The sequence below is a fragment of the Artemia franciscana genome, chromosome 15 (assembly GCF_032884065.1).
Source record: "Artemia franciscana chromosome 15, ASM3288406v1, whole genome shotgun sequence".
NCBI lineage: Eukaryota > Metazoa > Arthropoda > Branchiopoda > Anostraca > Artemiidae > Artemia > Artemia franciscana.
The window spans coordinates 37,774,479-37,799,547 of NC_088877.1; the positions used below are offsets into that span (position 1 = coordinate 37,774,479).

At 34.1% G+C, this 25,069-nt stretch overlaps 1 protein-coding gene across 1 annotated transcript in view; it reads right to left on the reverse strand.

Moving 5' to 3' along the window:
• LOC136036436 (bone morphogenetic protein receptor type-1B-like) overlaps positions 1-25,069 on the reverse strand; it is a 68,931-nt gene that overhangs the window by 38,624 nt on the left and 5,238 nt on the right. Inside the window, exons 2-3 of the mRNA XM_065718671.1 lie at positions 21,700-21,884; positions 7,083-7,300 (exon numbers count right to left, since the gene is read on the reverse strand). Of these exons, the coding sequence (XP_065574743.1) occupies positions 7,083-7,300; positions 21,700-21,882 (401 nt within the window). The 5' untranslated portion in view covers positions 21,883-21,884. The remainder of the gene's footprint in view (positions 1-7,082; positions 7,301-21,699; positions 21,885-25,069) is intronic.

Consider the following 25,069-nt stretch of genomic DNA (forward strand, 5'->3'; position numbering starts at 1 on the left):
AATGCTAACTTATATTCGGTAAAAGCATCGCACAATATTACTTTGACTGCTCTTTTTTGTATTGACTCAAGCTGTTCACTTAGGTAAATAGTGTTATTGACTTGTGGGCCCCATACGGGACATACATACTCTAAAATTGGTCAAATGTAAGTGAGATAGGCTATCCTTAGTTGTGTCACTGAGAAACCAAATCGACGCATTAGTATAAGTGTCCGCATCGCACTATTTGCCTTTTTGATAATTGTATCGACATGAAGGCTGAAAGAGCAGTCGATGCTAAACTTGACACCAAGCACTACTGCCGAAGATTCACTAGGATAAGGAGGAGGAGGGCACACAAAGTCTCTCCTCGGGGGATTAAAGCGAAGGATTTTAGTCTTTCCTTCGTTGATTTGGAGGCTGTTCGCAGTACATTCATCTTTAAAGTTGTTGATTATTTCGTTACAGAATCGGGGGACAGCCTCAGACTCCTCAACAATGTACTTCAGTAGGACTGACAACTCGTCTACATACTTAAATCTTTCTTTATAGCCGGAAAGGATGAAATTTATCACTGCCAAAAACAGTAGACTAGCGAGCTTAGTACCTTGTGGGGCTCCGCATGTAAGCTCGACCCATTTGGAGTCGGTATCTCCTGGGAAAAGACTGTAAACGCTCTGATAGCGGGCTTGTAAAAAAATTGATCACTAAAAGGAGAATATGCTTGTGCGCACCCATGGTTCGTAGATTTGTGATAGCAATGGAATGGCGAATAAGATCAAAAACCTTTCGGTAGTCTACGAGGAGAAGGTCGACTATAGCACTTCCTCGGTCGAGCCACTCGACAATGAGATGGTACATCCGTACTAAATAAACAGTTGTGCTGCTGCCTCTTAAGCATCCATACTGATACGGGTCTAGATGTACAGAGACCTGTAACATAAGTTTGCGGTAAATAAACGTTTCTGCAACTTTAGAAAGGTTAGGAGTTATTGATATAGGCCGGAGTTGATCACAAGATTTTGGACACCTTACTTTTGGAATAATGCGGACATATGCTCTTTTCCAAGCACTAGGGAATACTTGCCGACGGAAACATTGGTTGATTATAGAAGAGAGTGGCTTAGCTAGAAAAATGGCGAATTCGCGTAACAGCTTTACTGGAAGCTCACCTGGGTAGGACGCACAGTTCGCTTTCAGTTTTAGGAGTTCCTTATAAACAGTGAATTCAGAGACTTCACATACGTCCTCAATCTCTGCACCAGCAATGATAGTATCAATTTCTGATTTGGTGATTGATGGAAATGTGGTACAAATGTCAGCAAAAAAAGAATTGACTTCATTAGCTGAGGTTAAGGTACTGTCCTCTTTGAGCAGTCTTAGATCTCTGAGTGTTGTCTTACCGTTAAGTCTTTTTACTGAGGAATGCCATTTGTGGGGGTCTATTGTGAGTAAGGGAGTAATTTTATCCCTCACATACTGCCTCTTGGCACGCTTGTTCAGTTTAACAATATGATTACGCAACTTGGCTGAAGCTACGGTATCACCAGCGATATGAAGGCGACAACGGGTTTTTATTAAATTCTTTAGATCATTGGTTATCCACGGTTTATCAGTGTCACTCACAGTAATGACTTTTACGGGAAAACAAGTCTGATATTGCTCCTGAAGCAGAGTATTCAGCTTATTGACTTTGATATGAATATCCTGTTCAGAGCAAATGTCCTCAAACCGATAATTACCGATCCAGCGACCAAATGTAGATATCGAGTCCTCAGCAAGTGGTCGCACTGTATATTTGACTCGTTTTGGCTTCGGAATTACCGAACTGGCTTCCCAGAAGATGATAAAGTGATCAGAAATCAGAAGGGGTCCTAGGGGTCTAGGTGCGTAATAAAAGTCTGTCAAGTTTGTAAAAATCCAGTCAAGTGTACTGCCACTTTGATGGGTAGGTATTGTAACGGCTTGTCGCAAATCTAAAATATTTGAAACCCATTTGATTGAAGTGTCCGGCAATAACAAAGCCAGGAGAGACATGCTTGCGGCGCATTTTGTCTACGAAAAACTGAATGTGTTCAATCAAACCTTTCCTGTTTTTAGCGCTTTCGGGAAGCAACAATTAAACATGAAAATCTTTTTGATAAACGCATTATGAAGCATATTGTTTCATAATGGCTATTTTATAATTCAATTTTTTTAAGTCTGTTATTTATTCATTTTTTAACTTAAGAAAATAATCTTCTTTTTTTATGTTCACAATTTCCCAATATATTTTCTTTTTTCCATTTTTTTTTTTTGTGGCAACAAGGCAGAAGTGTATGCCAGGGCATTTACAATTTCTTATTTATTCTTAACTAGCTTACCCACGGGGCGTTGCTGTGATCTTTATAGTAAGGACATTCAAGGAAAATCCCACTGGAAAGTCCCCATAGCGAAAAAGTCCCCCAACGAGAAAAATTCTCCCAGAAAATTCCTCCTGTGCATCAAGAAGGATCCGATTTTTAAATTTAAGGATTTGACAAATTCTCCGGGGAAATTCCCCACAAAGACCATTCTCCTCCCGAAAATTCTCACGACCGCACCCCATGGCAATTCCTCCGGAAAATTCTCCCACCAGAGAATTCCCCCTTCCCCCTCCCATTAAACCAACCATTAAATCGTGCAGGTAAACCTGAAAGAGTTTTATCACACATAGTCGATATGAACACGTAGTCAGAAAGAAAGACCGTTTACAAGCTGCCGTCCTGGCCGAGTGGGTTGGTGCGCTGGATTCGGGATCCCTTGTCTGAGAGGACGCGGGTTTGAATCCCAGTGTACCCAATTCTTCAGTTTGGGACGGGGGTCAGTGGCGTGACTGTAAGCTTTGCCAGAGTCGACCCAGCTCTAAATTGGTACCTGGAGAAATCTGGAGAAGGTAAACAGGAAGGGTATGCGAAAGCACAGCATGGCTGGCCCCAAACCCCCCATTGCACTTCCTGGTTGAAGGGCCAAGAAACGGAGATCAGCACCGCCGGTACGGACTGTAAAGTCTAATGCCGTATCCTTTACCTACCTTTACCTTTACCGTTTACAAGAAAGTTGAAAGTTGTAGTTACAAGAAAATTGAAACTAGAAAGTGGTTTACACCCTCAACAAAGAACAAAAAGGAGAAAAAAGGTTACAACGTCATCAAGATAAAAACGAAGATAACTTTTAAGATCATGGAGATTTGACATAATGGAAAATATCTATCAGAAACAAGAAATATTTAAAAAATATAGATGTCACATTGTTACTGTGTAACGTAAATGTGTAAGAGAGTTAATGATTGATCAGTTGAAAATAGTTTCCCTATCAGGAACAAGTTTATATTCTCAGACCTTATGTAAATCATAATGCACCTATTTAGCCAACTTGTAACCAGTTCAATGGTGGAGAAACCTTAGTCGACATGAATGCATAATCATCCTTCCAATCTTTCTTTCTGACTACGCGTTCGCATCGACAAAGCTTTCTTTCTTGAAAGAGAAAAATCGCTTATTGTTTTCCTTTTCTTTATATGTAGCGTTTAATTTAGTTTTTTTTCGTAAAGTTATTTTTCTGTTGATAAAGGCTTCCTGACGTCAAGTCTAAACATTAAGACTTCTTTATTATTTAATTTTTATTGCTTTTTTTTCTTGCCCACTACCTTTTTTTTAATATTACACCCGTTTTCTCTATAATTTCATTGTTTAATTCTGTAAAAAAAAAAAAAAAAAAAGAAAAAAAAAATCTGTAAAAATTTGTTTATTTTTTCAATTAAAAATAAAATTCACCCATATGATGACAGCAAAAATCTGGTTTTAAATTGAAAAATAACCGAACTGAACATAACCAAAAATTGAAACATAAACATAACCATGAAACACCCCTGCTGAAAAAAAGCATATCAAAAACTAAAAAATCACACCAAAACAGGAAACGCAAGCCATCAATATGTCTCAACATTTTCTGTTTATCATTGTGATTTGAAATAAAAGGAGATGAGAAAATGTCGTCTGTAGCTTTCTCCCAAAAGCATACTAAAAACTTGTAATATAACATAAACACTGGGAATACATACCGCTTCTGAGGGGGGGGGGGTTTATTCCCTTTTTAAAATTATAAAAAATAATGTGCAAATAGAATTCTGTAAATCTAGAAGCACCTTCATAAATATCACCTCAATAGTTGCCAAAATTTTCTCTCGGTAGGATTTCAGCCCTGTCCAGTCCAAAATACATGCTTTACAGATCTGAATGTAAGAATTCGGTACTTCCCTATGGAATGGTCTCTATTATTAGAAAGGTCACTAAATCTTGAATTTTTTTATTTGAATAGCCCTTTATAAGATTATACAAATCTTTATTTACAAAAATGGAATTTGTATATTTAGAAGCAGTTTCAATAAGAGATTTTATTGTTCCATAAAGAATGATCAAAATTCCGTTTAAGATTTTCGATTTCAAGGACCACTCTTTGCTGACAGTTTGCTACCAAAAACTGTTTGATTCTTGGCTCTCCTAAACGTGAGGGAGGCTACCAAACCTTTCTTCAATTTCTTTTTTTTAATTCAAGTTTAATATGTGCATAACCATGCGTCAAGAGTGAAAATCATCCTGGAAAGCAAAATCCTTCAACTATTATTCAGGAGGGAGTGGGGTCTGATATAGCGAAATTAATTTTAGACTCTCTAAGATTTCAAAAGTTTCTAAAAAAAAATATTCTTACTACGGACGTCCCAAATGGGGAAATACGCCCATCCCCTTTGAAATAGAAATACATTTAAGAATAGGCAAAGATAGGAAAACAGGACAGAGTGCCAATTTAATCTTGCCAAAAATAACACTGATCCATGCAACACTGGTACATTCTTATGTTACATGTACCAACATGAAACATAATATAAACACTGATGTACCAAGGACAGTGACAGCAAAATTTGATTGTTTAGACTGGTCAAGTAGAAACTTGCATAAAATATGTAAAATATGTACCATAAAACATGTACATAAAATGCCTAAAATATGCATAAAATATGTACCAACATAAAACATAATATAAACACTGATGTACCAAGGACAGTGACAGCAAAATTTGACTGTTTAGACTGGTCAAGTAGAAACTTGCATAAAATATGTACCATAAAACATGTACATAAAATGCCTAAAATATGCATAAAATATGTACCAACATAAAACATAATATAAACACTGATGTACCAAGGACAGTGACAGCAAAATTTGATTGTTTAGACTGGTCAAGTAGAAACTTGCATAAAATATGTAAAATATGTACCATAAAACATGTACATAAAATGCCTAAAATATGCATAAAATATGTACCAACATAAAACATAATATAAACACTGATGTACCAAGGACAGTGACAGCAAAATTTGACTGTTTAGACTGGTCAAATAGAAACTTGCATAAAATATGTAAAATATGTACCATAAAACATGTACATAAAATGCCTAAAATATGCATAAAATATTAAAATATGCATAAAATATGTACCAACATAAAACATAATATAAACACTGATGTACCAAGGACAGTGACAGCAAAATTTGATTGTTTAGACTGGTCAAGTAGAAACTTGCATAAAATATGTAAAATATGTACCATAAAACATGTACATAAAATGCCTAAAATATGCATAAAATATTAAAATATGCATAAAATATGTACCAACATAAAACATAATATAAACACTGATGTACCAAGGACAGTGACAGCAAAATTTGACTGTTTAGACTGGTCAAGTAGAAACTTGCATAAAATATGTAAAATATGTACCATAAAACATGTACATAAAATGCCTAAAATATGCATAAAATATTAAAATAAGCATAAAATATGTACCAACATAAAACATAATATAAACACTGATGTACCAAGGACAGTGACAGCAAAATTTGATTGTTTAGACTGGTCAAGTAGAAACTTGCATAAAATATGTAAAACATGTACCATAAAACATGTACATAAAATGCCTAAAATATGCATAAAATATCAAAATATGCATAAAATATGTACCAGCATAAAACATAATATAAACACTGATGTACCAAGGACAGTGACAGCAAAATTTGACTGTTTAGACTGATCAAGTAGAAACTTGCATAAAATATGTAAAATATGTACCATAAAACATGTACATAAAATGCCTAAAATATGCATAAAATATTAAAATATGCATAAAATATGTACCAACATAAAACATAATATAAACACTGATGTACCAAGGACAGTGACAGCAAAATTTGACTGTTTAAACTGGTCAAGTAGAAACTTGCATAAAATATGTAAAATATGTACCATAAAACATGTACATAAAATGCCTAAAATATGCATAAAATATTAAAATATGCATAAAATATGTACCAACATAAAACATAATATAAACACTGATGTACCAAGGACAGTGACAGGGAAATTTGACTGTTTAGACTGGTGAAGTAGGAACTTGCATAAAATATACAATTTGAAAATCAGGAAATCATTTTCTAATGAAAAGGGCCTCTATAGTAGTTATCTAGGTTTTGGTGGTGGCAGAGTCTAAATTAAAAGAAATGGCACAAAATGAGCAAAACACATGTGGCACCAACAGGCTTAGGAAGATAAAGCTGTCATTTGAAAGTGTGGCAGTATTTGGGAGTCAACCAAATTTCAATGTTTCGATGTTACAGACAAAAATATTTATCAAGTTTGACCAATTAGTTTTTTTTTATGTTCACGGTACAACGTGGCAACTCTGACAAACATACAGTACTGCCATAAAAACTTCACAAGTTTGAAAAAATCAATAAGAAAATTTAAGAAAACGTATTAATAGACCCAAAAATGCCTGTAGATATAATGCCTAGACTGTTTTTTTTATTCTGATGTTCTCGTTACCAGGGGGAGGGGTGCACCGCGTCTGGGATATTGCCAACTTAGATCAAATGTTTCTCATTGATTCAGCTGTTTTGCTTATATTTTAGTCGGGAGCGGGGGGAGGGTTGAATGAATTTTTATCAGGTGCCACCAACCATACAAATGGCTCTGCTTGTTATAAAAATGATAAATAATTAAGAATCTTAAATAATGAAAAAATCGTACCTTCTATGGCATACAATAAGCAGGACCAATATCACTGCAAAGCATAATGACGCACAGATAAGAAAAGCGAGCAAATGTACATTTTCTGCAGTAATCAGCTGGGACCAGGTAGATGAGGTTGGCCTAAACATAGGGCGTAATTCCTTATTGCAGAGGTCACTACTATGGCAACATGCTATCGATTTGGGAATCAAATGTGGAACCAAATGACCTTTGCACTGGAATATAAAACCGAAACTAAATCATATATAATATATAATTACTTATACAAATTAAATTACACCAAACAAAGAACAAATATGTTTAGAGGCAAAACATACTTTGACTTTAAATTCACGGGAAAAAAAATTACATAACAGTTTCTTTTCGTCTTTTCACCCGCTATGACCGCTTTACATCTGTGCTTTGAAGAAGGTTATTACTTGAATTAGCAGAGTCCTATATTCATCGAGCTTGGATTTTTGCAATTTACCCTTATAAACAGAGTCAATTGTTCAGAACTTATTTGAACGGGGGTTGAATTTTTTGATCCTGTATTTGTATCACAGGTAAAGACAGCCTTTTGAACTGTGCCCAAAACGCTCGAGAGCTAGTCCTGCTCAAAGCCTTATTCGAGATTAGATGAATCGAAAACATATATTTACGACACTTAAAAGACTATGCCCAATGGTGGTTCTAGGCCTAGGCTGGGGGGACAGGTATCCCTTTCAAGTTTTTTTTTTCATATTTACACCACTACTAAGGGACCTTGCCCCCCAGATCATGAGACTCAAAATCGCTACTGACTACGCCTATATTTGTGATAAAATCTCCATCTGAGGTTCCACTTGTCCCTGTTAGGACTTTAGCCGTAATTAAATAGCTTTGAATACATTTTCAAAAAATCAAATGTCTTGAATTTACTTAGAAAAAACTAACTTAGAAAAAGAACTAAGGTACTAAGGTAAGGACACTTGTGGAAGCCACATACTCAACTTGTCGAAGTCGTTCGACTTGTCGAAGTCACATTATTTCCATTGTCCCTAGCTTGCTTTATGACCTTTTAAAGGAAACTGGGTGCTTGGCAAAACTATTCACTGCACGAAAAGTGTGTATAGAATACTGGACAAAAAAAATAACAGATTACAATTTGTCTATTTCAAATACTTATCAGAATCTGCCAAAAGCTGTCGCAAAGACGTTTTTTAATCTTCCTAAAGAAATTCTTTTAACCTTAGAGCTCCTCGCGAGTCCCAATATTTACAATAAGACTGAACTCTGAATTTCTACTTCATGTGAAGATTTATTTTGCTACTCTGAGTGTAAAGGATTGTGGAGTAAAAAGGCTAAAATGGGGCAATGAAGTTATTCCTGTTTTTGAGTTCACAGAGACTTCACATTGCTGCTTTAGCAGCGGATCTCCCAGTCGTATGAAGTCAGCTTGTGGGACCTTTACTCCCAAATGCATGATTTGAGTAGGGTTCCCCATTTCAACTAAATAATTCCATTATGGTTAAGCTACTAATTGTATAAATCATCAGGTCTCTTCTAGCCTGAAGTGCCGTGTTTTGTCAAGTGTCTGACATCTATAGATTGTCATATGTTACTCATTTAGCAGAGAGACTCAAAAATGTCATAATATAGAAGTATAGAGAAACAGAGTATATTTGTAAACAGCTTTGTGGCTTAAAAATTTTTCGCTTTCTTAGCTGCCACAAAGTTTCATGTAAAAAACCCAATAAAGTTTTGCGCTCGTATCTCCGGCTCAAAATTCGACTTCTCTTTCTGTCGAGCGTTTTCAGTGTTTTCTCCAGCAGGAAAAGATGAATGAGTCAGTCTATATAATTTTGTTGAATATAAACGGGACAAAAGACAAGGAATTCCTAATTAATGATTTAATTATTAATTATGATATTGATACGCTACCCAGAACACCTTCTTACTGCTATACTTCTATACTGCACCTTCTTACTGGGGATATTGAGTTTTTTTAAATTTAAAATTTGGACCAAGGAACTTGCTCGTCATATCTTGAAATTTCTCCTGCTCATGTACATATTGATGAGAATGTTGCTGATCAATAACCAATATCTTTTTGCACATGAATTGCATTCAGAAATTTTCCACACCCCAGAAAACAATGTCCAAATTTGTTTCAACGATGTAATTATGTATTTCTTCATCCGCAGACTGTGGCCTAGCCATCTCAACCTTTCTTTCCTTATATCTTATAATTTTATTTCTTTATAATTTATAATCTTTATAATTTTTATATATTTTTTTATTATCTGTCATCCTTCATCCGCAAATCGTGGCCTAGCCATCTCAACCTTTCTTTCATTATATCCCTAAAAAGCGGGATTGAACCACATTTTTCGTACAACCTACTGTTTGAAATACGGTCAGTCAGGCGGGTACCCAGAACAATCCGTAGGCAATTTCTCTGGAAAACATCTAGTAAATCTTATCCGCTTTTAGGAGCGAAATAACACTGCAACAAGACCAGCTATCAGATAGGATATTTAGAAGGAAAAATAAAATATAACTGAAAAAGAATTTAAATGAAGAAATGAGATGAAAAATTAAAACGGAATAAAAAAAAAGCATTTAGAATCAAAATTTACCAAATGAAGAGAAGAGAGAAACATATTAGGACAGAATAAAAAAAAATTAAACTGGAAATACCTGACGAGGACTGTCTATACAGAGAGAAATAGAGGTAAATCGGGAGGGCGGGAGTCATATAGTACAGATGTTTGGATTTAAATGATTGGATTACAGTCAATATCATTGGCCAAATGTCATGAATTCTTCTAAATTAGCAAATATTTTAGCAATAATTTAAGAGATTTGATCAGTGAGTCTATTTGGACTTCTCACTTTGCTTCTATTTTTACGCGCCTAAACAGAAACGGTCATTATCATTTTGAAAAGTTTTTATCACATACTATCTCACAATATTCTTTCTCAGCACCAAGTTATACATATTTCCTTTGGTGTCGGGCGTTTTGTACAGTTTTGTCAGTAGTATTACGTTTTGTCAGTAGTATGATGTTGGTCCATTTGTAATTCTTTTTTAAAATATCACTTTGTTGGTCAGTAGCCTCAGATTCCTGTGTAGTGAATGCAACTACATTTTACAGTAGAGAGCAAGGACCGATTTCCTTGTTCTGCCCATCGTCCTACAACCTTTTCTTGTATTCTCAGCAAGTCTTAGCCTTGAAATAGATGGACTGATCAATGAATTAGTTTAAAATGAAATAAACCTCACTTTTCACCATTCTCCGCCATTTTTAAATTGTTGCTGTTTTTGATGATGATGATGATGATGGCGAATTTAATCCTCCTTCTCACTGTCGTGACTTGAGGATCATGCACTTTGGATGAACATCCAAACAATATTAATTTAATAAGTTTCAACAAGCGTTTTCGAGCGTAATCCAGTTCTTGCAATTGCCCATTTAATGCCATAAATTACAGAAATCGCTTGCAATACGCTTATTTAATGTAGGGCTAATCATTCTTTTTGAGATCTCTTGAGACCCAGGGTTTATGAGACACACTGATCATTAATATTTTGGTAGGGGAAAAAATTTAGAACATAGTTAACTGGAGAGAGCTAGACTCTCCTCTGTCATATTTCCTACACTATAAACATCAGGGAATAATGGTTGGAATGAAACCTGTGTATAATGGTTGGAAAATGAAACCTGTTCCTAGAATTCTCAGCAAAGTTCCTAAATATCCTTTGCTCCCTTTGATAATTTCCGATATTAATTTTGGAACAATTATTTAGCTTATAGAGGTTTTGGTTTGTCTGACAACCAGGGTCATGGTTGTCAGTAGGCCCATAGTTACTGTTTTCTCTTTCCATTCAAGCTTTCAAAAGAGGTTTTAAGTTTCTTTTTCTACTCCTTCTGTAGCCTTTCAAATCTTTAAAAATTGCATACAGAAAAGTGCAGATTCTGATTTTTTTTTTTTTTTTTTTTTTTTTTTTTTTACTATGAATAAGGAATAATGAAGACACAGTAATGGATAATAATTAGACACGTTATAGATTATAATTAAATAAATATAATTATACTAAATCAATATAATTAATAATTTAGTTAAAATTAATCAATATATCAAACAGTTCGTGGTAACAAACTGTAGTAAGGAGCGACCCGGCTCAATAGTAACCAAAACTCTAAAAAATGGAATTTTGATACCAATAGCTACATCAAAAGAATCGCATTTTAATGCTGGTTTTAAATATATAAGTTTCATCAAGTTTAGTCTTACCCATCAAAAGTTACGAGCCTGAGAAAATTTGCGTTATTTTAGAAAATAGGGGGAAACGCCCCCTAAAAGTCATAGAATCTTAACGAAAATCACACCATCAGATTCAGCGTATCAGAGAACCCTACTGTAGAAGTTTCAAAAGCTCCTATCTACAAAAATGTGGAATTTTGCATTTTTTGCCAGAAGGCAGATCACGGATGCGTGTTTATTTGTTTTTTTGTTTTTCTTTTTCCCAGGGGTGATCGTATCGACCCAGTTGTCCTAGAATGTTGCAAGAGGGCTCATTCTAACGGAAATGAAAAGTTCTAGTGCCCTTTTTAAGTGACCAAAAAAATTGGAGGGCACCTAAGCCCCCTCCCACGCTAATTATTTTCCCAAAGTCAACGGATCAAAATTCTGAGATAGCCATTTTATTCAGCGTAGTCGAAAAACCTTATAACTATGTCTTTGGGGACGACTTACTTCCCCACAGTCCCCGTGGGAGGGGCAACAAGTTACAAACTTTGACCTGTGCTTACATATAGTAATGGTTATTGGGAAGTATACAGGCGTTTTCAGGAGGATTTTTTTGGTTTGGGGGAGGGGTTGAGAAGAGGGGGATATGCTGGGGGAACTTTCCTTAGAGAATTTGTAATGGGAGAAGAAAATTTCCATGAAGGGAGAGCAGGATATAGGCTACTAGCATTATTTTTAAAAAAAAAACAATTAAAAAATAAAAGTGAAAAAGCTTTTTCAGCTGGAAGTAAGGAACAGCAATAAAACTTAAAACAAACAGAAATTATTACCCATGTGAGGGGCTCACCTCCTTCTAATACCTCGCTCTTTACGTATTTTCAGTAATTTCAACTACTTATTCTACGGCTTTTGTGATTCAGGGGGTCATTCTTAATGAATTGGGATAAAATTTAAGCTTTAGTGTAAAGAGCGAGGTACTGACGATGGGGCGAATCCCCTCATATATGTAATAAAAACATGAGAATACAAAAGTTCTTTACGTAAGCTAATTTATAAGTTACGTAAATCTTTTACCAATAAAAAGATTCGTAAAAAATTAAAAGTTCTAGTTGCCTTTTTAATTAACCAAAAAATCGGGGGGCAACTAGGTTTGGTCCCCCGCTCTTTTTTTCTCAAAATCATTCGATCAAAATTATGAGAAAGCCATTAAGCCAAAAAAAAAAATATGCAAATTTCGTTTTGATTATTCCTCTGCGGAGAGCCAAAATCAAAACATGCATTGATTCAAAAACGTTCAGAAATTAAATAAAAAAAAACAAGTTTTTTTAACTGAAAGTAAGGAGCGACATTAAAACTTAAAACGCGCAGAAATTACTTCGTATATGAAAGAGGCTGCTTCCTCATCAACGCCCCGCTCTTTACGCTAAAGTTTTTTACTGTTTTAAAAAGAAGAATTGAGAGAAAGAGTCAAACTTTAGCGTAAAGAGCGGGGCGTTGATGAGGAAGCAGCCTTTTTCATATACGAAGTAATTTCTGTGCGTTTTAAGTTTTAATGTTGCTCCTTACTTTCAGTTAAAAAAAACTTGTTTTTTTTATTTAATAATTAATAGAAGTAATTAAACACGTTATAGAAACACGCCTGTACATATGTACTCTTGACTTTTCAAAAGCTTTTTTCCTCAAAATTGAGAAGTGGCCCATATAAAATACATAAAGGAAATCACAAAAACACTTCAACAAACAAAACGAAGCAGAAATTTACAAAAGGCTTAAAAACATAACCGAATACAAAATTATATATATATATATATATATATATATATATATATATATATATATATATATATATATATATATATATATATAGGCCTATATATAATATCGAAACATTATTTAAATTCTGGAAATAAAAGGAAGAAGCTTAACAAAGGAATAATATTTCAAAGCTACGGTAAAAATTAAGTAACTTAATCATAATTAATTCCAACGACACCCATTCAGTATAAATAAACAAATTGGAACCAATAAAACTTACAATATTAAAAAACATTTTCAGCGCAAATTCAATCATGTACACGAATTGAAGAAAAAAGATTTTAAACTGTCAAAAACAAAGGCTAAAATCTCGGAAAAGAAAGCTTTGACAGCTCAAACTATTCATTGTCTGGCTTCAAATGGTATCAATCTTTCTATATATCAGTAAATAAATTATCACGCTTTCAAAGTGTTGGTGTGGGAACATTTTCTCCATTGCAAAAACAGTGATGGTTATTATATAAATTCTTTGATTTGCGTACGGCAACCTGCAAAACAAGGGGGGCTCCTATATTTCTAAGCTGCACAAGTCTAATATATTGAAGTCTTCGAAGTTACTGCTTTGTAGGAAATTCTAATGTCTTATACTTAGCATGCCACGATGAAATTCCCTGAATTAATTGTGCAGAGAATTCTGTTCTTCTTGTTGTCTCTTCCTGGGGATGTCACCTGGTGAAAAATCTCCTAAGGTTTCTTCTAGGTCACCATTTAGTTGTCAAAATTTTCCCATACCTTTTGTTGAATCTATCAGATGATTGGTGATCTTAATTACAAAGATTTGCAGTCATTTCGGTTTTGTACACTTTCCAAGCTAAGTTTGAGCTCCAGATTGGGTATTTCAAAATTATTGGAAAAAGGAGTAGATGTAGCCAAAAGGCGCTACGAAAACTATACTCGACCAACTGGGACCAATCTACTTTTTTTATTAGTCTTTTTCCAAATACTCCTACAAAAAGTTGACTTTTTTCCAAATACTCCCCCGAAAAGATGTAATAGCTCTCTGTTCCACTATTTATCTGTATTTAAAAATTTTACTTTATTCACAGTCACAGTATAATAACAGAACAATTATGCAGAATTTCAATATAACAGCAAAACTTAAAATATAACAGCGGTGGTTTTGCTACATGAAGGGCTGTAAAAGTCTGCTAATTATAAGTTTAGCAATTTGATGGTCTGATTTTTTTGTCTAGTTTATTGTTCTTTTTATTTTTTTTATTATTCCTCTTTTTTTGCTGTTTATTACATTATATTGCACCTTGAAATAATCTAAGGATTTAATCTTTTGAAGCTAGAGTCAAAAGTTCAATAAATTGATGAGTATTGTGAATAAAAAAAAAATTATTACTGTAAATGATATTGATAAATATCAAAGCAAGCCCCAGAAGATTCAATGAATACAAAAAAAAAACATATCCAATCATAAAAAAAAATTTATTGAGACTAAAACTGGCATTAGCTACAGAAAAAAATAAGTATAAAAATATAAATATAATAAATAATGAATATAAAGATATAAATATAAAAAACCTAATAAATTAATTTACCTAAATTTAGCCTAAATCCAACAACAGTTTATTCAAGCATTTTTTTTTTAATCAAGCCAAGAGAATAGAAGTCCTATATTTCAATCACAACACATATCAATGCCACCACTACTACTAACAACTCACCAAAGTACCAAGCGACCTGAGGCCAACACAGCTATGGATGCTCCTCCTACATCCCAATCTATTCAAAGCCTCACTGTTTACATCCTCCCAGAAAGTTCCCTTTCCCTTAAAAATGTCTTTATGACATCCTCCACCCCCAACCGCGGACGACCTGCTTTCTGTTTAGCACTAGACGATAGGCTGAAAAGGACAAGCTTCAGCAATCTGTCACACATCATCTGTAGATGGTGCCCTAGCCATCTCAACATTTCTCTCATCATCTTATTATTCTGGGAGAAAATGATTAGGCTGCATAGAGTTCGGCTTCTTAAGTCAGCTTATTTAGAGAGCATGAAGGAGGGTAGACGTGATTCGTGGCCAAATCAGGTCAAGAAAATACTGGACCTTTGTGGCATTCCAAGATGTAGAATGAAGAAAAATGCCTGATGGGTGAAAGCGTGTCAGTATGGAAGGATGTCCAGCAAACTCTAAATGACCAAGAAATCCAGGAGTGGCAAGCTCATAAGGATCAATCTATGTCTTCGAGGTTTTACTCCCAAGCTAAAGAGTGTTGAGAGAGGAGGTTTATTTTAAATTTGGGTTGAATAAAGAGGATTTGAAGAATTTGTTGTTGGTAAGAGGGGATAGTTTGGATTTAGATGAGAGAAGGAAATTTTTCGTAAAGTTTAGGCTGGTGGGTGGTCCCTATTTTTGCCATATGCGTGGATGTGAATTTATTTCATTTTGCATTCAAGTATAAAGAGCTGTCTTGAGTTGCAGAATGAATGTTTTGGACGAGTGTTTAGGAGTCAATGTCGGTTAATTGAGCGGATGGCTGAGAAAAACGCATGTGATATTAAACAGTTGTGTTTGTAGGATTTGAATTTTATTATGATTGGTGTTTGTTGGTTAAAATCTTGAACCTTGGTGTACATCTTTTTGTCTGTTCCTTTTTTTGAATTATATTATCTAAAGTTGTATTTTGTTCCTAGGCTTTGTTTGTAGACTGTACTCTATGTTGCAATGACCTGAAGACTTTCTACAATAGATATAATCTTCCAGCCCTAGAAAGCAGGATTTAAGCACACTTTTCGTAGAGCCTACTGTTTGAAGTATGACTGATCAGGAGGGCAGCTTTACTTTCTTTGGTAGTATTATTAGTAAAGATGGTGGGGAGAAGTAAAAATGTTAAAAGTAGAATAGCCAAGGCTCATGGTATTTTGTCAGGGTTAAAAATAATTTGGAAGAGTAGGAAGATAAATGTTTTCCAGATAAACTGCCTACAAAGTGCTCTGGGTACCCAACTGACTGACTGCATTTCAAACAGTAGACTGTACAAAAAATGTAGTTCAATTCCACTTTCTAGGGCAATAATGAAAGAAAGATTGAGATGGCTAGGGAAAGTTCTCCAGTTGAAAGATTTCCAAAGATTGTCTTTTTTGACCAACCATCAAGGGCTAAACTGAAAGCAGGTTGTCCTTGTCTTGGATGGGAGGATATCGTAAAAAAAGATTTAAAGGAAATAGGAACTTTCTGGGAGGGTGTAAAGAAGGAGTTGAATAGATTGCATGCTCAAAACGTCTATTATCTGGATTCCTAATCAAGGTTGTATTCAGGATCCAAACTTGATTTGACTGATGCATTAAAAATGTGTTTATATTCATTTTTATTATGTTCTGGAGACTAAAACAGATTTCCTCCCCCCAGGATAAAGCCTTGTTACAATTGCATTATTCTTTATTCCTCCCCAAAAATATTAATGTTAAAATTCTTTTCTTCGTCTTAAAATTAGTGATGATGTGTGTTAAATTCTCCAGTTCATGTAAGAAAGGTGTGATAAAAGGAGGGAGGTAAATCTCCTTCTATTTTATAAAATGTGTGTCTAATACCAAAATTATAAACCCTCACATTTAGCTTAAACAGATTGTAATCTTATAATTACTTCTTTTAATTCTTTGTAATCATTCACAACGTAATTTGTTTACACATCAATTAAATACGTAAATTAATAAAAATTTATTTTCAATGTGTAATGATTTTATAATGACTACTTGTAACTGGTTGCACTGTAAACAGGCTTTCTGTTTTACTTATTTTGCTCCGTTTTTTCTCTCCACTTTTTCTATAAACATTTCTATAACATATAAAAGGATCTCTCTATAAAGAATCTTATATATAGGATCTCTCTCTTTTTGTAACCTAATTTCTTTTTTGACAGGCTCAGGTAGGTGCTCTTCTTTTTTATACAGTTCTTCTCAAAATTTGTTTTACCCGAAGGATCATCTACAGCAGCCAAGAGGTCTCCTGTTTATCAATCAATTCTATTATGGAACTCCATCCCTCCAGATGCCCCTCTATTTCTTTCTACAAAGGTAGTTTTTCATTGGGTCTTTCAAGTTTAGCAATTTCCCTCTCTCTTTTGTTTTTATTTTTTCCTGTTTTCTCCTTTCTAATTGTTTCTCCTTTCTTGAATTCTTTCCGAACTAATAGATCTCTCCTATTCTTTTTGTTTTTCTCCTATTCTCTCCAATTGTTTTCAGGAATCTTCTTAACTTTTAAAGTCCTTGGTTATTTGTCTTTTTTTCCTTTTTTTCTCATGTTCTAATGTTAAATTTGTCTTTCATGTTCCTCTACTTTCTTGGTTTCTACTTTTTTCTATTGTTATAATTACTACCAGTGATTTTGTTTTTATTGTATGCTAGTGTTTATTCTCCTTCATCTTTATTTCACATGCATTCTTTGATTTAGGGTATTATTTATAGTTCTTTTAGTGCTCTATTATTGTGTTATATGGCCCATAACAAGCAAGCTTCTTGGACCAAATAGCTTTTTTACATTTGCAACAGAGTTTTAGTATTAATAAAATGATTGATGATGATCGATTTCATGTTGATGTTTCTTCTCAGTCACCAATATGTTCTAAATATTTTCTATACGTTTCATTTTATCTATCAGATAGCTATTATCTATTAGATAGCTAGAAATAGAGCTGTTTGTAGTGTTGCTGGTGCCCAGGGGAAGCTCCCAACTCAAATAGGGCCAAATGATCAAAGAGGGCCAAATCAAAGTGAAAAATTTGTCGAAGCGGGCAATCCCACATCCACCCCCCCCCCCTCAAAGCTGCTGCACTGGTACAGGAGGCCTGGTCACCCCTTCCACCCCTTAGGAACAGCTGCAACTGCAAATTAAATTTACCAACAATTCACAGTCATTTCTGTCGGATACAATCTCTGATGCCAAGCTTAAACTCCAGATTGGACACTCAAAAATAGTTGTTAATAGGTGTAACCATATAACCTTTGCCGAAGTGTGCTTAACCTACTATGACCATTTGTATTAGTTTCTAATCTTTTTCAAGCACCCTATGCATTATGTTTTTGGTATCTGAGATTTTTACTGATTTACTACCATAGTATAAAAAAGGCGTAAAATTTTGTTTTCTGGGCATAACAGCAAAGTTAGTGTTGCTACATGAGCCTGCTATTTCTGTTTGAATCAGTTCAAGTATTTTCTTTTGTTTTCACCTGTATCATCGCATTCTTTTTTATTTGTTTTTTTTTAATATTGCTTTACTTTGACTTATAGTTTTAATGGATTTTAAATTTATTACTGCTGTATGGACAAATCCTGGGTGGGGTTAGAGGGATGACACAAGGCCCCTCCCACAAACTTTCTTATAATGAAAAAAGAAATCATCAATGCAACAGCACAAACACAGAAATAAACATACACCATAAAAAAAAGACAGAAGAAGAAAGGAAGAATGTTTTCCTACTTTAGTAATTAATATAGATCAGTACTTAAATGAGGCCTTAACCCTACTTATCCATCCAATTACATAGGTGAAACAGCATAGCCGTACACAATCAACCATAAAGAATAATCCATGGACAGGCAGTCGTATCGTAAGTATAAGTCGTCATATACCAAATATTAAAAACAATAAAAAAGACAAATAATTCAGAGGCGACAACCCAACACAAGGACTCGTCAGGAGAATACACAATTGCCTATAGGGTTTCGGCACTTTAAATAACCCTACCCAGGCAAGTGGCATGCCTACCATAAATTCCCTATGGTATCCCCGTGCTAGATATCACCACCAAAATATATGCCTATGAAAAAACAAATGTAAAACAACCAAGTAACTCCAGAACTAGCTTATTATACCTCGGTTTTGGCCCTCGTGTATTTATATTAATCTGAATCATTGAAATATAGTTGAAATATAACAGAAAATTTTACTGATAAAAATGTGGCCCAAGTGATCACTAGTGGATCTAATATGAGTAACTGTTGTGCCATTAAGGACCTTGCTGTTTTTTCCTCGGCATATTTATGGAAAAGTCAGTAAAGCAACCCCACTCCCTCCCCAATCTTCTGAAAATATTAGGACTTCAATTTATGACTTCAAAATAACATAAATGCAGCCTAAAGGTTTAAACTTCAGGCACCTATTAGCAAATTAATATTATCATACCTTTATGTCATATTAGACTTGGTCATACAGGTGCTTATAAAATCAAACAGTTCGTGGTAACGAACTGTAGTAAGGAGTGACCCGGCTCAATAGTAACCAAAACTCTAAAAAAAAGAATTTAGATACCAATAGCTCCATCAAAAGAATCGCATTTTAATACTAATTTTAAATATATAAGTTTCATCAAGTTTAGTTTTACCCATCAAAAGTTACGAGCCTGAGAAAATTTGCCTTATTTTAGACAATAGGGGGAAACACCCCCTAAATCTTAACGAAAATCACACCATCAGATTCAGCGTATCAGAGAACCCTATTGTAGAAGTCTCAAGCTCCTATCTACAAAAATGTGGAATTTTGTATTTTTTGCCAGAAGGCAGATCACATGTTTATTTGTTTGTTTGTTTGTTTTTCCCAGGGGTGATCGTATCGACCCAGTGGTCCTAGAATGTTGCGAGAGGGCTCATTCCAACGGAAATAAAAATGTTGCCTTTTTAAGTAACCAAAAAAATTGGAGGGCACCAGGCTTCCTCCCCTGTTCCTTTTTTTCTCAAAATCATTTGATCAAAACTATAAGAAAGCCATTTAGCCAAAAAAATAAATATGCAAATTTTTATTCATGTGCGGAAAGCCAAAATCAAAACCTGCATTCATTCAAAACGTTCAGAAATTAAATAAAAAAACAAGTTTTTTTAACTGAAAGTAAGGAGCGACATTAAAACTTAAAACGAACAGAAATTACTTCGTATATGAAAGGGGCTGCTTCCTCATCAATGCCCCGCTCTTTACGCTAAAGTTTTTACTGTTTTAAAAAGTAGAGTTGAGAGAAAGAGTCAAACTTTAGCGTAAAGAGCGGGGCGTAGATGAGGAAGCAGTCCCTTTCATATACGAAGTAATTTCTGTTCGTTTTAAGTTTTAATATTGCTCCTTACTTTCAGTTAAAAAAAAACTTGTATTTTTTATTTAATAATTAGAAGAAACCATCTGCATGTACAATCACCCTTTGATACTCTCAATTTGATACTAGCTTTGAGAAATACTATTAAAGTTTTTGACAATTGCCCTATGAGGGTAGGCTAAGCTATTTGAGCCAACCATCTCTGCAATTCAAGATGATAGATTAGACTTAGTTAATACAATTCGAAATACAAAAGGTGTTTATAATTTATCTTTTAGTGATTACTTTCAGTTCAGCCATTATTCACCTACACTGCAGAATTCATTGGACAAGGTTCTTCTGTAAAGTTGTCAATTAAATCATGGAACATTTTACCTGACCATATAGTTTCAAGAAATAATGTTACAGCTTTTTAAAACAGCTTTGATTGGAGCCTCTTTTTATGAAAGACAATAAACAGAATCATAATATCTATGGCATTTGTAGAATCTGTGTTACTCAGTATCCCTACGAAGATACTGATTGGCAAAAATTATAAAAAATTATAAAACTATAAGCAAATATACTATGAGGGAAGAAATATACATCTAACAATTAGCTGCTTAAAGCCTTTAAGGCAACGTGGTATCTTACAGAATCACCCCCTCTCGTCAATTATGAACTTTGTTCATAATTGAACAAAGTTCTCAATCCAGTTCAAGTACTGGAGTGCAAGCTCCAGTCACTGAATTAATTTACAATTTTCAGTTGCAAAAAATGATTATGTTCATTCATATAATATTCGCCCAAGAATGCACTCAATTTTTTCTTTTTTTTGGGGGGGGAGGGTGCTACCTATAGCAGGCCCGGATTCGAAAACACCAAAAATAAGTCAATTGTCCGTGACATATGGTAAATCATAAGGAAACACGTCCAAACCTGGAGATTTTGAGCGAGCAGAGGCTATTGGAACCCTTTCAGTCACAATTGACTTCTTGCATAGATGTGTTGTGTTTTTAGTGTTTGTTTTTTTAATGATTTAAATTATTTTGTTTTTTCCCTTTTTTTTCTTTATGGTTGATACAGGCTCCCGGATTTGGAGTTGACAAATTTGGAATTTTTCTATTGATTAATGTTCTTTGCTGTGTTTGTTTTTAGTATGTTTTGTTCACTGCTTGATTTAAATTAAACCAGTTTTTCTCTGGATTCTTTAAAACAGCTTTGATTGGAGCCTCTTTTTATGAAGGACAATATACAGAACCATAATATCTATGGCATTTGTAGAATCTTTTTTACTCAGTATCCCTATGAAGAGTGTCGTGAATTTATCTCTTTCTTCACTCTAACGTATTTACTTATTTCAATAATTTGTTAAGTCTAAGGAATGTATTTGTAATTGTGGTACCAGTCATTTCCCAGAGTCCAATTCTTGTTTATTGTCTATTCATAACAAGACAAGTTTATGGCTTACTCCTTTTTTTATTTGAAATAAATAAATAAAAATTATCTTGTTAGTGAGAAAATGTCAGATACAACCATGGGGCATGATCCCAACAAAATAGTCCCTAGTTGGCCTACCTGCATGAAACCTTGTTCTCCAGGGGGCATACATCCATATGACCATTCTGGCTCTAGCTGACCAGTGTCAGGGTTTAATACTTCTTCAGCAGCTGCATAGCACTGACTAAAAGGTTGGAGATTACATGTTCCATTCAGTTGACCATCTGGACAGTGATTCTGACAATAGCATGTAGCTGCCATCTCTAAAACCACAGGAAATAAAAGTACTAAAGCTACAGAAACTTACTCAAGGGTTGGAATTGGGAAATGGGAGTATTCTTTCCTTTAGAGGGTCAGAAAGGACAATTCAAGAACTTAGACATGCAGTATCATATGAGCTATAGAATGGAAAAGATGGAGGGATGTAATGTTTGGACCATGAGGGGCTCCTGGCGGTATTTCTTACCAATTACAGCACAAAATCTTAATAGATTTCCCTTAAAATGTAGACCATATATATATATATATATATATATATATATATATATATATATATATATATATATATATATATATATATATATATATATATATATATATATATATATATATATATATATATATATATATATATATATATATATATATACAATATTTGTTTTGTGTTGGCTTTCGATAGATAGTAAAATCCAGTTGATCAGCATTACGAATAATTAACACATCTAAAAACGGTAGTTTTATACTCAAATTTAATTAAAAATGATCTAACAAAATCTTTACTAAACCGATTTATAATAGTATTGAACCAGCTACGAAAAGACCTTTGAGACAGGCTGCTAAAAAAGCTAGGTTGGCTCTCAGAAATTCTACTTAATCACTTTGTTATCTTTAGTTTGAATGAGTTTATATTCTCACTTCATTCTTTTTGTCAGTCCTGGTTGAACTTCGTTGAAGTAAGGATGCTACGGCTGTTTTATAAAAAAGTTTTTAGAAAACATTATTTAGTTTTAGTTCTCACAATTTAATGTAAGTTTATTTATATATACATATTTTCTCTCTTGTTCTCGTATTGTGCTGAAGGCGGCCCTTGGACATAGGGCCGAAATATTTACCGAATTGATTTCCACTGTCTTGAAAAGATTTTCCCTATTGTTTCTACTTTGTATTTGTTTGTTATGGAAAGGCAGTGTGGTGTTCGTCACTGTTTTTGTCTAGCCTACGGGGAGGCTATGATATCTTTTATTTTATTAGTCTAGGTAAAAAACATGCTAATATTATCAATCAACAAAAATTTTTAGAATCCTGTAGATATGAAAACCTTATTCGCAAGTCTTTAAGATATAAATTACATTTAAATACCCAGAAAGAAGCGCAATTCGCCCATACACTACAGTTAAAAACCTTAGTCCATATTATTAAGCACAAAAACCAGAAAAGATATATAATTTCTTCAGAGAGAAAATCGTTGGAAACTTTTTTGCTGGAAAACCTGTCCACTGTTGATTTTGCTCAAGTTGTTAGATTAGAAAGGAATTTGTTTAGCCACGATTTTCGCTTGTCCAAGGAACGCCTCTATAAAAAATTGGAAGGCTTGCGAAATGAATCTTCGATGAGAAACCGTATTTATTCTCCAAGATTCACTCCTGGACCTCCTATTGTTAACCTCTCTTCTAAAACATTGGAACCCCAGGAAATCGAAACACTGGAAAAAGGTCCAAAATTATCTTTTCCACCGAAACAGGCTCCTGTGGCAGATATAGTTTCCTCTCTAGAGTCCGCTTTGCATAAACATTATCCTTCTGTTTCTAACCCTGATGAAGTTGGATCCAGTCTTATAAATACCCTTTATAACAGCAAAAAAAGTTTAAACCTCATACCACTTCCACACCAAAAATTTTGCACGACGTAAAAATACTATCTAATCTCCGAAAAGATCCTTCTATTATAATAACTAAAGCTAATAAAAGCAATTCATTTGTTGTCATGAATACAACAGACTATGACAACAAAATTCTTTCACATTTAAATGACACAATTACATATAAAACAACAACTCATGATCCTACTGATCAGTTTGCTAATAATATTATAAATGAATTAAAGCAGCTAAAACAAAATGGTAAAATCACCCCACAATTATACAATAAACTTTTTCCCTGTGGTAGTTTCTGTCCTAAACTCTACGGTTTACCAAAAATACATAAATTGGGTATTCCCTTAAGACCTATCGTAGCGTGTACTAAAGCCCCCGCTGCCAAAATTGGAAAATAGCTTTGCACAGCTTTCAAACCTTTATTGTATTCTCAAAATTCTTATATTCGTAATTCGGCAGATCTGGTTGAAAAACTTAGTAACACAAGTATTTCAGAAAACACAATAGTTAGTAGTTTTGACATTGTTTCCATGTATACAAATATAGATGTGACTATTTCTGAGAAATTATTAAAAAACAAAATAGAAGAAAATTACCACTTAATCGAGGCTTCAGCAACGGGAATTGTTTGTGAAGTTTTAATGACTCTGGTTAAAATTTGTAATAAGTTTTCTATGTATTTTCAATTTCGCGATTCTTTTTATCAGCAAAAAAATGGGTTACCCATGGGGGCACCTTTATCCAGGCTACTGGAAAATATTTATGTCGAGAACCTTGAAAATTGGGCATTAAATTCTTATTTTTTAAAACATGTCTTTTGGGGTCGTTATATGGATGACGTAATTTCACTTTGGAATTATGGGGAAGCTGAACTTTGGGGCTTCTTAGATCATCTTAGCACTTACGACCGAAATTTGCAGTTCACCCTAGAAGTTGAAATTGAAAATAAACTACCGTTTTTAAATGTGCTAATTATTCGTAATGCTAATCAACTGCATTTTACTATCTATCAAAAGCCAACACAAAACAATAGATATCTTCACTTTATCTCAAATCACCCCCCACAAGTAAAAAGAGAAGTTGTAACTTCCCTCATTGATCGTACCCTGAATATTTGCTCCGATTCGTATATAAATGCAGAAATAAACTTTATCAGAGATATTCTTTTTGGTAATGGATACCCCATTCTTTTTGTCAATAAAATAATTAACCATAGAATAAAAACACATTCTTGTAAAATCGAAGAAGATATCTCACAATGTGAGGCTAATGATAAGCCCTCAAATATTGTCTATCTTCCGTATATCCCAAAAATCACAACAAAATTAAAAAATATTTGCACAAAAAATAATCTGTCCGTAGTTTTTACTAATAATTTTAAAATCATTAATTTCTTAAATTCCGGTAAAGATAAGACCCTAGTTACTCGCCAAAGAGGGGTCTATCAAATACCCTGTGATTGTGGAAATTACTATGTTGGCAGGACCCATCAGAATCTAGAAAAACGGTTACAACAGCATAAAAAAGACATAGACAAGGCATTAATTTCAAATAGTTCCAACAACTCCTTTGATT